The sequence below is a fragment of the Papio anubis genome, chromosome 12 (assembly GCF_008728515.1).
Source record: "Papio anubis isolate 15944 chromosome 12, Panubis1.0, whole genome shotgun sequence".
NCBI classification, from domain to species: domain Eukaryota; kingdom Metazoa; phylum Chordata; class Mammalia; order Primates; family Cercopithecidae; genus Papio; species Papio anubis.
In genome coordinates this window covers 10,450,229-10,465,897 of record NC_044987.1, presented here as the reverse complement: position 1 = coordinate 10,465,897, position 15,669 = coordinate 10,450,229, and the positions used below count along the sequence as shown (strand labels likewise).

At 36.5% G+C, this 15,669-nt stretch overlaps 1 protein-coding gene across 1 annotated transcript; it reads right to left on the bottom strand.

The window, feature by feature from the left end:
• Positions 1–5,511: 5,511 nt before the first annotated feature.
• LOC101012212 (olfactory receptor 8B3-like) lies at positions 5,512–7,707 on the bottom strand. The gene has a single exon (XM_009187556.3). The coding sequence runs from the start codon at positions 6,539–6,541 to the stop codon at positions 5,609–5,611; it is 933 nt and encodes a 310-aa protein (XP_009185820.2). The 5' UTR covers positions 6,542–7,707; the 3' UTR covers positions 5,512–5,608.
• Between the last annotated feature and the right edge of the window lie 7,962 nt (positions 7,708–15,669).

The following is a 15,669-nucleotide window of genomic DNA, read 5'->3' as shown; positions in this document are numbered from 1 at the left end:
AGGACAACTTCCCTGAGTAAGTCTTGGTTAATTCTTGGTTAATGTTTTTGGTATATAACTAAGTAATTCTTGGTTAATATTTTCTTTGACTATATCTTAACCTGCAAAGTTTGTATTAAGAAAATTGCCAATAGTCTTGTGGAGTCCTCCTTGAATGTGACAAATGACTTTCTCTTGCTTTTCTCAAAATTCTTTGCATTTGATTTTTTAAATTTTATTTTATCTTAAGTTCAGGGATACACGTGCAAGATTGTCAAGTTTGTTACGTAGGTAAATGTGTGCCATGGGATTTGCTGCACCTATCGCCCATCACCTAGCTATTCAACCCTGCATGCATTAGCTATTTATCCAGATATTCTACCTCCCCTCACCCTGCTGACAGGCCCCAGTGCGTGTTTTTCCCCTCCCTGTGTCCATGTGTTCTCATTGCTCAGCTCCCACTTATAGGTGAGAACATGTGGTGCTTGGTTTTCTGTTCCTGTGTTAGTTTGCTGAGAATACTGGCTTCCAGCTCCAACCATGTCCCTGCAAAGGACATTATCTCATTCCTTTTTAGGGCTGCATAGTATTCCATGGTGTATACTGGTGATGGGAATGTAAATTAGTTCAACCATTGTGGAAGACAATGTGGCGATTTTTCAAGGATCTATTAATAGAAAGAGAAATACTATTTAACCCAGCAATCCCATAACTGGGTATGTGCCAAAGGGAATATAAATCATTCTGTTATAATGATACATGCATGTGTATGTTTATTGCAGCACTATTCACAATAGCAAAGACCTGGAGTCAACCCAAATGCCCATCAATGATAGCCTTTAATTTTTATAATTTAATTTAAATGTGTCTTGGCATATGGTTCCTTTGGTTCAACCTATTTGGTAATGTTTGGTCTTAATGAATGAAAGTGTCTATTGCCCTCAATAGATTTGGAAAGTTTTCAGCTATTATTTCTTGAAATATGCATTTACTCCCTTTCTCTCTTCTCTATCCGGTACTCCCAGAGGGTGTATATTGGTTTGAGGGTGCCTCTTAAGTCACATATACTTTCACTATTCTTTTTCATTCTTCTTGAATTTTTGTTCCTCTAACTGGATAATTTCAAATGACCTATCTTTAAGTTTACTGATTCTCGCTTGAACCCAGGTGGCAGAAGTTACGGTGAGACAAGATTGTGCCACTGCACTCCAGCCTGGGTGACAGAGCAAGACTCCATCTCAAAAAAAAAGGTTTGCTGCTTCCTTCTTCTGCATGATATAATCTGCTGTTGATACTTTTGCTTAAATTTATCATTTCAGTAATTCTACTATTCAGGTCCAGGATTTTGGGGTTTTTTAATGATTTCTATTCTTTATTAAACTTCCTCTTTTATTTGTGTATTGTTTTCCTATATTGTTTTGCTGTTTATGTGTCATCTTGTAATTCATGGAGTCCCTATAAGATGATTATTTGAATATTTTTTCATCAAGTAGCCCATAAACCTCCATTTATTTAATGTTAGATAGTGGAGCTTTACTAGTCCCCTTTGAGGGTGTTAAGTCTGCTTAATTTTTTGTGATCTGTGTGGCCTTGTGTTGGTGTCTGTGCATTTAAAGAGGCAAATACTTCAAGTTTTTACATACAGACTTGTTTTGGCAGGTTAAAAACTGTCCCAACTGCGTCCCCAGATTCATAAAACTACCTCTGGAATCACAGTCCAGCAGGTCTAGAGTCAGGTCATGTGATTTATGGTGCATTTGTCTTATGAATGCGTTATAAATAGGCGTGGTTTTCAGTGGATCCCTGGCTGGGTCCCTAGGCAGGCATCCCCTCAACTGTGTAGAATGGGTCTGGAGGTGGGAAATGAGGCCGCTTCAGAGTCTGCAGTCAGGTCTGAGCTTGGCAGACCTATTACTAGGACACAAGAAAGCGTATCTTCTGCTGTGATTATGGGAGGGCAGGGCTGCCTCAGGATCATGATAGAGCAGGGATAGAGCAAAGCCACAGGACTACTTTAGATTCCACAATCAGGACCAAGATAGCAAGGATTGTCACCAGGGGCAGAGATGGGGATGTCTTTGACCAGGTCTTTGCAAGGTATGAATGTCCTTACATTGTGACAGAGAAAGGATTGAGCCAGGTTCTAGTGCTGCTTCATGGACTGCAGTTAGTCCAAGTTCACCCAGCCTGTTACTGAAAGCATACATGAGCATAAGTCCTCCAGAGTCTCTTGGAAGATGGACTGGGTAGCAGGACCATGACAAAGCAGAGCTGGAGCTAGGTTCGCAAGGCTAAACGAATGTTTCCAGTCTATATCCAGGAATATGGTTAATGAGTCTGCCACCAGGGCATGAACCTGCTTTCTCAAAGCAACATCTTTGGTCTTGGGCTCCACCATGTCTTCGAAACCTGATAAATGAAGATTGGATACAAATCTCTCACAAAAGCACATTTGTTCATCGATGGATGCCGAATCATTGTTTCTGTGGATATCTGTGTGCTAGGCACCTTCTTATTTCACCATCACAAAATCTACGAAGGATTGTGTGTGCGTGTACACACAGGGGGCAGTATAAGAGGAGTGGATGATAGGACTCAATAAATTTGGGATTGAGGAAGTAAAGGGATGTACAACACAAAGCCTCTTCTACTTCTGGTTTTCACCACCCCTTAACCAGACTTTACCCTGATCACACTCACTGCAAACATAACCCTGAGTAGCATTAGCAGCTTGCTTAGAGAAAGTTCACATTAAATAAATTCAGCAAGTTATCAGCAAACATTCTTTCTGGTCTTTAACCAAGAAAAACATTTTGTGTAATCACACAAAAAGTCTAAGCTTTCTCACTGAATTAGAAACACCTTGTTCTTAGTACACAGGCATAGGAGAATAATACTACTTACCTGTTTAACTCAGCTGTGACAACTCCAATAGTACTATACTATGCTAGTATACTATACTATACTAGTACTGTACTATGCTTGCTCTCATAACTCCTTTTATCACCTGTTCCATAATGAGAATCAAAAACTACAAAGGATTGCTCCATGCTCTGCATTTAACACACCTGACTTGGTTCCTCTGACTTATTCCTTTCTTTTGAAAGAAGTCCAAATAGATACGTAGTGCCTAAATGTTCTAACTAAAAATATATCAGCTAAATGGTCTCTATTAAAACCTTGCCACCCACCCTTAACTTTTACAACTTTTTTTCCAAAATAATATGAATGTTATTTTTAATGAAAGTTGTTTTCTTATTGAAGCACATTTTATTGGTATTTTGAGGCTCATCAAATGAAAGACTAGTAGCCAGGCTAAACCTGAAATAGTAATAAAATATATTCTAAAAGGATGCACCTCTGCAATCTCTACAAAGGGTCTCAAGTAGCACAGACTTATTTACTTATTTAAAAACACTCTTTTTTCAACAAAGAAAACTATTTTTTAAAGCTAACACAAAACAAATGGATAAAAAGCAGAAAGAAAGCTCCAAGCAGGATAAAATATTTTATATAAATAGGACTTGTTAAGCAAAAAATCAAGCATGTTGATATTGGGGTCAGGGGATGAGATATGAGTGCTATTTTAAAATCAAAAGTCAAGGATTTAGCAATGCCTAACATCTAAAAAAAAAAAAAAAAAACCAAGTCAACAAACCACATATGATACGTTTCCCAATTACTAAATATTGAGTGGGGACTTTTAAAATAGTAAAATAATAAATGCTATCATAATTATTTTTCAAAATGTTTACATTGTTATTTGATAAATCAGATTAAGAATTTTGAGATGCTCATCGTTAGACCTATTTTCTCAAAGTAAAAATAATCCAACATCCTATTATTTTAAAAACATCATCACCTAATGTTTCCTTCAAATTGTTATAATCTCCCAGCAGTAATTTGAGGGTTTTGTATCTTAAAATTCATATGGGAGTAATATTTGAAAGCCCATAAAAATGGGTATGATCATTTTGTTCCTGGGCCCTCAAGACCTGTGGTTTTAACCTTTCTTTAAAGTCAAATAACTTAAGCTTTCATCCTATCTAGAGAAATTTTTATCTCCTTAATTTTTCTAGAGCCTTCCAGAAAAGAGAGGAGAGTCATAGGAAGGGGATTTCATTCATCTATTATTTTTCCTTCTAGATTCCTTCTTTCTAACTTGAGTTTCAATTACCCCTCACTATAATAGCTCCTAAAGTTATGCTCCTCTCTCTATACAGTTTACCACAAATGTACCATAACTCTTCTAACATTTGCCAGAACACTTTTAATGTACCATCTTTGTGCATGGTATATTTTATCAAAGATTTAATGAGCAGTATACAACAATTACAGTGCTTTACAGGACAGACACAAATTCATACTGCAATGTGGTATCTAAAGCATCATTGATAGTTCTTTACAAAGGGAAATCTTGTTTAATTGCCATTTGTGTCTTTGGGTCTTGGCCTAAATGTCATGTTTTGCTGGGCTCCTTTCTCTCCCTGATCCTGTTCTCTGAATTACAAGACCTTGAAAACATCTCAATTTTTTTTGATGTCGTAGAAAAATTCAGCTCCCTAGTTGAAGCAATCATCTTCCAACTATGCTAGCCTCAAAGGCCGGATCTGTCCCAACAACAAGAATCATCCAATTGTTTTTCTAAACAAAAAACAAAGCAGCAACCACTTGGAGGAAGATTTATGTATCATTCAGAGAGAAAGCACATTCAAATTTTAAAATAGAAATATTTTTCATACTTATATTTACTGAAATAAAAATAATAAAATGAAGTAGACCAAAAGCATACTAGAGAGAGTAGTGGACTTGAAATTAGGAATAAATAGTATATTCTAGGCTTTTTTATTAAGAAACTCTGTAAATTTAAGTAAATTATTGACTTCTCTGAGAATCAGTATTCTTTCCATACATACATATTAACAACTGAGTTTGTGCTGTTTGGGTATACAAAGGTAAATCAGAAATATCTACCAAAGAAGGTAAATGCATCGTGTGCAGCTGCAAAATGGGTTATATTTGATGATCATTATGAAGTCTTTTATATCTGTGACACTGGCTTTTGAAGGGAACATATTCCTGCCCAGTAGAAAAAGTACATGCAGAAGTAGAACAAAATGATCTGATTCAAGCTTCCAATGGTATAAAATGAGTAGAAAATAAGAAACCCTACACCAATGAATTAAATTCTCACATGTACCCTGAAAATACAAACATCTATTATGTATCAATACAATAATAACATTTTTAAAAAGAAACCCTACACCATATGAGTGGCACAGTGTCACCCTAGTTCTACTTTACCTGATTCTTTGCATAAAAACTCATCTTTCAACAGAAGATGAAAGGAAGTCCATAATGAAAAAACAAAAATGTAGAAATAAATTTCTTCCTTAATGCTATTCCTAAACTGAAAATATCGTGAAAAGATTTAAGAAAAATAGTGAAAATCATAAAGAAAAGAAATATACTCCAAAAAATTGTATGCAATTTAAATTGAAAGAAAACTCAGATGTTTTCACCACAGTAAAAAGAAATAGGATAAGAAGGCTACTACTGTAATACTTTAATTAAATAAAGAGAATATCCCTGTCTTGTGACTATGCATACAGACACATACTGTTGCTTATCAAAGTTTCCTGCTTCTCAGGGCTTTTCTTAGGGCAAATTTAACATCTTTGTTCCTCAGACTGTAGATTAAGGGGTTCAACATGGGAACCACATTTGTATAAAAGACAGAAGAGATTTTTCTCTTATCCATGGATTCAGCAGAAGATGGTTTGAGATACATAAATGCACCTGATCCAAAGAACAGAGAAACAGCAATTATGTGGGAACTGCAAGTGCTGAAGGCTTTGGACCTGCCCTCCTTGGAGCTGATATGGAGGATGCTGGAGAGGATGAAACCATAAGAGATAAAGATGGTAACAGTGGGCACAATGATGTTGATGCCCACCACAATGAAAACCACCAGCTCATTGATGTAGGTGCCAGTGCAGGAGAGCTGGAGCAGAGGCAGGATGTCGCACAAGTAGTGATTGATAGTGTTAGCATCACAGAAAGTCAGTCTCAGCATGCATCCAGTGTGGGCCATGGCACCAGAAAAGGCCATCAAATAGGAACCAAGCATAAGGCTGGAACACACTGTAGGAGACACGGCAATGTGATACAGAAGTGGATTACAGATGGCCATATAGCGATCATAGGCCATTGACATCAGCACGTAACATTCAGAAATAACGAAAAAACAGTAAAAGAAAAGTTGGGTCATGCACCCGTTGTAGGAGATAATATTCTTCTCTGAAATAAAGTTAATCAGCATTTTGGGTGTAAACACAGAAGAATAACAGAGATCTATGAAGGACAAGTTAAAGAGGAAAAAATACATGGGGGTGTGAAGGTGTGAGTTCAGTCCAATTAGAGTTACCAAGCCCAAGTCTCCCAACAGACTGACCACATAGATTACTAGAAACAGGAAGAACAGAGAGAATTGGAGATCTGGCTGATGTGTTAATCCCTCCAGAATGAATTCAGTCACCAAAGAGTCATTTCCGGGTACCATTCTTCTTTAAGGGAATCTCTGGAAACAGGGGGAGAAAATGGTTGCATTAGAGGACAGCCCAGCTCTTCCCACAGTGAGGCTGCCCGACACTAGCCTATCCTGTACCCACAGAATCTGCCTTTACAGAACACCACCAAGGAGCCCTAGAGAGGGAAGGCCAGTGCTCCCATATACAAACATGACTGCTGGAAATAACAAGGGATAAGGGAGATGGGTGGACCAGGACCGAACCGTTTTTTTCCCATCTCATCATTTCTTCATTCACCTGAGCCCTTCTCTCAGAAGCAAAATTGGAGGCAGAAGCCTAAGCAACTGACACTGGCCTCTAATGAAATTAGTCTGATGCAGTGAAAACCAATACATTGTTTCTAATCCACTGGTAGGGGACCAGAGTCTAGGAGAGGTTACATTACTGTCCCAGGTCACAGTGAAAAACTTCTCAATCTAGGACAAAGAGGGTTCTGTCCAAGAAAAGGGAACTTGCTCAGTAAATACGGCAACCATTGAGCCTACTAGTGTCGCTGAACATTCTCTGCTCCCCCTTCAAACACATTCTCCAGTTTCACTTGAGTTTCAGAATTGTTCAAAATGAGCAGAAATGGTGTATCTTAGATCCCTGGGCTTCCATCTCAATGAAAGAAAACACTAATGTAAATAGAATTCAGAAACTCACCATTCTTAGGGTCCGGAATACCTTGATGCTTCTTTCACTTTCTTATTTCCCTGTGATCTTGGAAAAGTAATTTCAGGTGTCCAGGCTTTTGTTCCTTTGATTCTAAGAACATACTGTCCAGTCTTAATTTCTTATATGTCTTTATTTGTGATTATGACTTTGATTCCCCTCAAGCAGTAGAGAAAAATGAAGTCTTGATTATTACCCGTTTAGTCACTTGGTAAGATATAGAAGGTTTAATATTAGTTTAATGATATAATGTGCTTGGTTATAAAAAGGGTAGAAGCTTACTCAGCCCCCTCCCCAGGGAATAGATTCTGGGTATAATAGAAAATAAGGGAACTGTACTTACACCCTGCATCATGCTCTGTCTTTACTTCCTCAGGGATTCAATACTTTTACTCAAGTTTTCCCTTCCCTCTAGGGCTCGTACATACCTCAAAGCAGAGCCAGAAATAAACTCCCACATCGCCACCACCTTCATCTCTGAAGGGAAATCATTGTTTTTGGTTTTTTCTCTCTTTCTTCCTTATGGGAAATTTCCCACAAGGTCTACTTCGAGACTTCGTGGTTTTTTTTTTTTTTTTCTGATAAAACAGACTTTATTATTATTATTATTATTATTATCATACTTTAAGTTCTAGGGTACATGTGCATAACGTGCAGGTTTGTTACATATGTATACTTGTGCCATGTTGGTGTGCTACACCCATCAACTCGTCAGCACCTATCAACTCGTCATTTACATCAGGTATAACTCCCAATGCAATCCCTTCTCCCTCCCCCCTCCCCATGATAGGCCCTGGTGTGTGATGTTCCCCTTCCCGAGTCCAAGTGATCTCATTGTTCAGTTCCCACCTATGAGTGAGAACATGCGGTGTTTGGTTTTCTGTTCTTGTGATAGTTTGCTAAGAATGATGGTTTCCAGCTGCATCCATGTCCCTACAAAGGACACAAACTCATCCTTTTTTATGGCTGCATAGTATTCCATGGTGTATATGTGCCACATTTTCTTAATCCAGTCTGTCACTGATGGACATTTGGGTTGATTCCAAGTCTTTGCTATTGTGAATAGTGCTGCAATAAACATACGTGTGCATGTGTCTTTATAGCAGCATGATTTATAATCCTTTGGGTATATACCCAGTAATGGAATGGCTGGGTCATATGGTACATCTAGTTCTAGATCCTTGAGGAATCGCCGTACTGTTTTCCATAATGGTTGAACTAGTTTACAGTCCCACCAACAGTGTAAAAGTGTTCCTATTTCTCCACATCCTCTCCAGTACCTGTTGTTTCCTGACTTTTTAATGATTGCCATTCTAATGGGTGTGAGATGGTATCTCATTGTGGTTTTGATTTGCATTTCTCTGATGGCCAGTGATGATGAGCATTTTTTCATGTGTCTGTTGGCTGTATGAATGTCTTCTTTTGAGAACTGTCTGTTCATATCCTTTGCCCACTTTTTGATGGGGTTGTTTGTTTTTTTCTTGTAAATTTGTTTGAGTTCTTTGTAGGTTCTGGATATTAGCCCTTTGTCAGATGAGTAGATTGCAAAAATTTTCTCCCATTCTGTAGGTTGCCTGTTCACTCTGATGGTAGTTTCTTTTGCTGTGTAGAAGCTCTTTAGTTTAATTAGATCCCATTTGTCAATTTTGGCTTTTGCTGCCGTTGCTTTTGGTGTTTTAGACACGAAGTCTTTGCCCATGCCTATATCCTGAATGGTACTACCTAGGTTTTCTTCTAGGGTTTTTATGGTATTAGGTCTAACATTTAAGTCTCTAATCCATCTTGAATTAATTTTCGTATAAGGAGTAAGGAAAGGATCCAGTTTCAGCTTTCTACTTATGGCTAGCCAATTTTCCCAGCACCATTTATTAAATAGGGAATCCTTTCCCCATTTCTTGTTTCTCTCAGGTTTGTCAAAGATCAGATGGCTGTAGATGTGTGGTATTTTTCTGAGGACTCTGTTCTGTTCCATTGGTCTATATCTCTGTTTTGGTACCAGTACCATGCTGTTTTGGTTACTGTAGCCTTGTAGTATAGTTTGAAGTCAGGTAGCGTGATGCCTCCAGCTTTGTTCTTTTGACTTAGGATTGTCTTGGCAATGCGGGCTCTTTGAGACTTCATGTTTTTATGTAAAAATTTTTTTTGAAGGACTGCAGTAACTCACTTCAGGTATTGTCTCTCCTAGGACATCACCAAAATAACTTTTAATGGCTTACATTGCTTCTAAAGAAGGTTTTTACTTTCTCAGGTTTATAGTTTCTGAAATAGGGATACTAATAATAACATCCCGTTCACTGGGTGGTGGCAATTAAATGAAATAAATACAATGGTAGAAACAGCCCCTGGCACATGATAAATAATCAGTAAATGTCAACTGTTATTATTTGTGTTCTCATAACTTCTGGCAGATTCTCCATCAGGATTTTTCCCCTTTAATTTTTGTTTTCCCCTAAAAACTATAAGTTCTGTAAAGACAAAGATCACTTCAGATTTGTTTACTACTTTGCTCCTAATGCTAAGTACAGAGAAGGGTACCTGGCAGCCCCTCCTTTAAAAATTATGAAAAGTATGTTATCTGACTGAAAGTCTTCAGAATTGAATTTCCACGGTTCTTAGACGCTTAGAGTCTACAAACGCAATGACCTCCATGCCCTTCTCTCAGCCACCTCACAAGTAAGACACTCCTTAGGTTTTAATGGGACTGTACTATTGAATTGCAGTAGCTTCTAAGTGTTATTCTAGCATTTTTCCACATAGTTCCTCTTATTACCCACCTATTCTGTTGCTAAAATAAGCTCTGAAAGTGCAGCTCTGCCTTCCCTAGTTTTAGAACTTCCAATGGCTCTCCATTACCCACTGAACAACTGAAACTATATAATCAAAGTGTAAATTTCAAAGCTATTATTCAGTTTCGATTAAAATTAGCAAGGAAATTGAGTCAGATTATAGCTAATGAGAAGCCATGAAAGAACTATTCTGATTAATTGAAGTATTTTGAGCACATCTGGTATTGTATAATTTCTTATTTTTCTCACAAATATGGGAAAAAGAATATTAGACAATGTTCATGTTTCTGAGTTTGTAAGAGTGCACAAAAAAAACCAAAAAACACTAGCCAGGGGAGGTTACATTTAAAATTTAATTTTAAATCTTCACAAGCTCTCCTTCTCATCATAATAAATTACAGTGTTTTCTTTTCAATGTTTACATAAAACAATTAAGAATATACTCCAAGATGTTCATCTGTAAACATGATACGTTTTATTTACTTTCTAAGAAACATAAACTTTCAACCCACGTTATCAGTTAGAAAAAAATTTCTTCAAATTACAGAATCTCTTTAAAATAGGAGCTCATTTCATTCCCATAACAATAAATCTAGAGGCAGAGTGTCCCAGTGTTGATTCAGCAACTAAACCCTCTCATCAAAGACCCATCCTCATCCATTCCACTGTCCTCAGTCTGCTGAACTTATTCCTCAGGGTTTTCACTTTATGTTCACAAAACAGCTGTTATAGCTCTAAGAACCACCTGTATCCAAAGAAGAAAGCAAAAAAAAAAAAAAAAAAAAAAAACAAAAAAAAAAAAACAATGCAGAATAACTCTCCTCACGTATCCCTCTCTTTTTATTCTGAGCTAAGTCTTCTCCAGAAGCCTAAAAATGACTTCCTTCTATGTCTTACCAGTCAGAAATATGCCACACAGCCAACCTCATTGCAGGGAGGACTGTCAAATGATTATCTCTTATTTTCAGCCACTATCATGAGAGAAATTTTCTGGCATTAGAGAGAAGGGAAGGAACAATGTCTACTATAGGCAGGACGCCAACATCTTCTACCTCAGTCAGAAAGCTTGTGAAAAATGTTCGTAATAGGAAATCGTGTTTATTCAATTTAACTATAGAGTATACTTGTTATCTGTTAAGTGAGTTACTCTTTGAAGTTTTAAATCAAATCAGCTGCCCTAGCATATTCAAACAATTATAAAAACATTTATGTGAAATATATGTATACATTGAGTTCGTATTTACACACACAGTCCTTATGTAATTAAAAGAAAAAGGAAATCATTGTATGTTTATAGAGGGTTTTTTTTATTAGCCAAAAAGCCACAGACTCTCTGAATGTTTTCCAACTCCTCAAAATAAGGGTCATTCCCAAAGGACATTATTAAGAAAGTAAAAAATCCCACAGAATGGGAGAAACATTTGTGAATTATATAATCTTAAAAGACCTAGTATGCAGAATGCCTAAATAACACTTAAAACTCAATAATAAAAAGACAAAACACTCAATTTTAAAATGGGCAAATGATTTCAATTGACATTTCTCCAAAGAATATACACAAATGGCCAATAAGTACATCAAAAGATGTTCAATATTATTAGTAATTAGGGAAATTCAAATCAAAACCACAGGAAAATATTACCTCACACACAAAGACAGCTATAATTTTTAAAAAATCATAAAACCACATGTTGGTAAGGATGTGAAGAATTGAAACCTTTGTACACTCCTGGTGGCAATGCCAACTGACTGCAACCACTTTGGAAAACAGTCGTGCAGTTTCTCAAAAGGTTAAACACAGAATTACTGTTTCACTCAGAAATTCCTCTCAGTTATATGCATCAGAGAAACAAAAAACATACATTCGCATAAAACCTTTCATATGAATATTTATAGCACCATTGTTTATAATTGTCAAAATGTAGGAAAAAACACCAAATATCTACCAACTAGTAATTTGGTAAACAAAATGTGGTATATTCACACAATGGAATATTATTCTGCAAAGAAAAAGGGTGAGTAGTGGTGAATGAATGAAGTATCATTACAAGTTAAAGCATGATACACCTTGAAAATACATTAAATGAGAAAAAGTAGTCACAAAGACCATTATTTTATTATTTATTTTATAAGAAAGATCAGAGGCCGGGCACGGTGGCTCACGCCTGTAATCCCAGCACTTTGGGAGGCCAAGGTGGGCGGATCACCTGAGGTCAGGAATTCGAGACCAGCCTCAACGTGGAGAAACCCCGTCTCTACTAAAAATACAAAACTAGCAGGGCGTGGTGGTGCATGCCTGTAATCCCAGCTATTCGGGAGGCTGAGGCAGGAGAATTGCTTGAACCTGGGAGGCGGAGGCTGCAGCGAGCCGAGATCGCACCATTGCACTCCAGCCTGGGCAACAAGAGTGAAACTCTGTCTCAAAAGAAAAAAAAAAAAGAAGAAAGAAAGAAAAGAAAAGAAAGATCTGGAATAGGCAAATCTACATAAAAAGAAAGTAGATTGGTGGTTGCCTAGGGCGCAGGTAGGGAAATAGGGAGGTGAGAGTTAAAGATATGGGGAATGGTGGGGGTCAGAAAAATATTCTAAATTTGGTTATGGTTTTGCTTGCACAATTCTGTGAATAAACAAAAAGTTGTTGAATTTTACCCTTTAAATGTGTGATTTATACGGTATATGACTATTTTGATTAAAATGTCACCAGGGAAAAATAGTAAGCTCTTAAATAACGGAAGATGCAACAGAAAGAAAATCAGAAAACTTTTGGAAGGAAAAGAAAATGTAAACACAAAATATGTGTAATGTGTTGAAATAGAATACTTACAGGTCAATTTATGCCACCTAGGTGCCTACACAGGAAAAGAAGAGAGGTGTCACATTACAAACTGAAGTGTTCACCTTATGAAACTACAAAAAGAACCCCTAGTTAAATTCAAAACAAGCAGAACAATAAATGATAACGAAAATGACCAAAAAATCAAATGGGAAAAGAAAGATGTATAAAATTGATTAACCTAAAAGTTTTCTTTTTTATATTAATAAGAGTGATAATCCACTAACCGGACATGTCAGATAAAAACGAAAAAAGACACACATGACTAAAATATGAAAAATGAAAGCTGTTCCCTCAAATCCCATAGATATCAGAAGAAAAGTACGGGAAAATTTTGTAATTTTTAAATTTATGCTAATAAACCTGACCACTATTGAAGGATAAATTTATTGAAAGACACGAACTGCCAAAACTCACTAAAAAAAAAGTAGGTAACTGGAATGGCCCTATATATATTTTTAAAGTTGAATTTTCAGGCCAGGAATGGTGGCTCATACTTGTAATCCCAGCATTTTGGGAGGCCCAGGGGGGCAGATCACCTGAGGTCAGGTGTTCAAGACCAGCCTGGCCAGCATGGTGAAACCCCATCTCTACTAAAAATACAAAAATTAACTGGTTGTGGTGGCATGCGCCCGTAGTCCCAGCTACTCAGGAGGCTGAGACAGGAGAATCGCTTCAATCCGGGAAGTGGAGGTTGCAGTGAGCCAAGATCATGCCACTGCACTCCAGCCTGGGTGACAGAGCAGGACTCTGTTTCAAATAAAATAAAATAAAATAAATAAAAATTAAATTTTCAGTTAAAAACTTTTCCACAAATCAAACTCCAGACCCATGCAGCTTTGCTCTTAAATTCTACCAAACATTTACAGATGAAATAATACTCACGTTACATGAACTCTTTGAAAAATTAAAAAGGATGGAAAACATTGCAATACATTTTATAGACAAGAATTTTGATAACAAAAGCAGCAAAGTAGTTATAAGAAAAAAAAAACAATAACCTTCATAAATGCAGATGCAAACTTTTTTTTAATTTTAGCAAATTGAATTCAACAATGCATAAAACAAAAATACATCATGGAAAGTACATTTTATTTTTGGTAATGCCCAGCTGGTTTAATTCTGTATGTCAATATAATTCACCATAAAAAAGACTACTAAAAAATACAACTATATGATCATCTAAATAGCTGGGGAAAAAAGCATGAAAAACTCTAAATAGAAGGGGGCTTCTTCAACCTGATGAAGGGCATTTACAGTTAACTTCACAGTTTAAGATGAAAATGAATCCCTTACCCCTAAGAGTGGAAACAAGAAAAGTATTTCCACTCTCACTATTGCTATTTAATATTGTACTCAAGGTTATAGGCAGTAAAATAAGGCAATAAAAATAAATAAATGGCAGATAGATTGGAAAAGAAGAAATAAGATTATCTCTATTAGTAAATGACATGATTGCCTATATTTTAAAATCCCCAAAAGTCTAAAAACTACTACTATGACAACTCATAAGGTATTTTAGCAAGGTCACAAAATATAGCATAATTTTTTTAGTTATTAGTAATAAACAATTGGAAATTGACATTTTTAAAAAGCAATACCGTTTACAACACCAAAAATTTAACCCATAATGAGGAAAACATCAATTTGTAGGAAATATCCAGAAATGACACATTGCTAGTATTAGTAGATATAGACAATAGCAGCTATTACCAATATATCCCATATGGCTATGAAATTGGAGGAAAGAATTAGCATGTTAGTGAAACACATGAAGGAGATTACCAAAACCAGTAAGCATTTCAAGAGATAAAACATAAAATGATTAAAATAAATAATATACAGTATGAGATTAACAGAAAATTACTGCAGAAGAAATGATTAGTGAACTTGGGAGCATAACAAGAGAACACAAAGAGGAAAGAAAGACTGAAATAAATCAACAGAGCACTAGTGAACTATGAGACAATTTCAAGTGACCCAATATATGTGTAATTGGAATCCCAAAAAAGTAGAGTCATAAAAAATATTTAAATAACTAATAGCCAATATTTTTCAAAATTTGATGAAAATTACACACCTATACAGCTCCAAGAATCTCAAAATAACTCTGAGCAGAAGAAACAGGAGGAATACTTCTCCAAAGTACATAATAATCAAATTGATTAAAGCCAATAATAAAGAAAATAATATTAAAAGCAACTGATGGTGGGTAAGAGTTTGGGAAGAATATATTATATACAAAATAATGAAGAGAAGGGTAAAAACAGGGCTTTTGTCAAAACAGAATAAATCAGTCAACAGTCATGCAACATCTTTAAATTATTAAAAGAAAAAAACACTGTCAACCTAGATTTCTATACCTAGAAAACATACCTTTCACCAATTACAAAGAAATAAACAGGCTGAGCACATTGGCTCATACCTGTAATTCCAGCACTTTGGGAGGCCGAGGTGGGCAGATTGCTTGAGGCCAGGAGTTCAAGACCAGCCTAGTATTCCTGGTTTTTCTCAATCCTTTTCCTGGCTCTGCCCCCTCTATATATATTCCATTCTAACCAGGTTTCCTGCTTATGAGTGAGCCATTGAAAGTTCAAGCCCAGGGTTGCTATCCTCTGTCTGGCAAGGGTGAACAGTTGAAAAGCATTATCACAAAATGCCTCAGATTTGCTGAGCCTGATTACCAAGGTTGTAAAGGCCCACTTCACTAAAATTCAAGGATAGCCAGTGTGACTGTCCTTCAAAATCAAGGGTTGACTAGAGAATTCCCTGAGTCGAAACATTAGAAATGAGAAGTCAGTGATGGAGGCAACTTAGGAAGAGGAAA

Bases quoted from the DNA above. Each gene is read 5' to 3' on its own strand.
- LOC101012212 (XM_009187556.3), bottom strand. From the start codon at position 6,541: ATGGTACCCGGAAATGACTCTTTGGTGACTGAATTCATTCTGGAGGGA.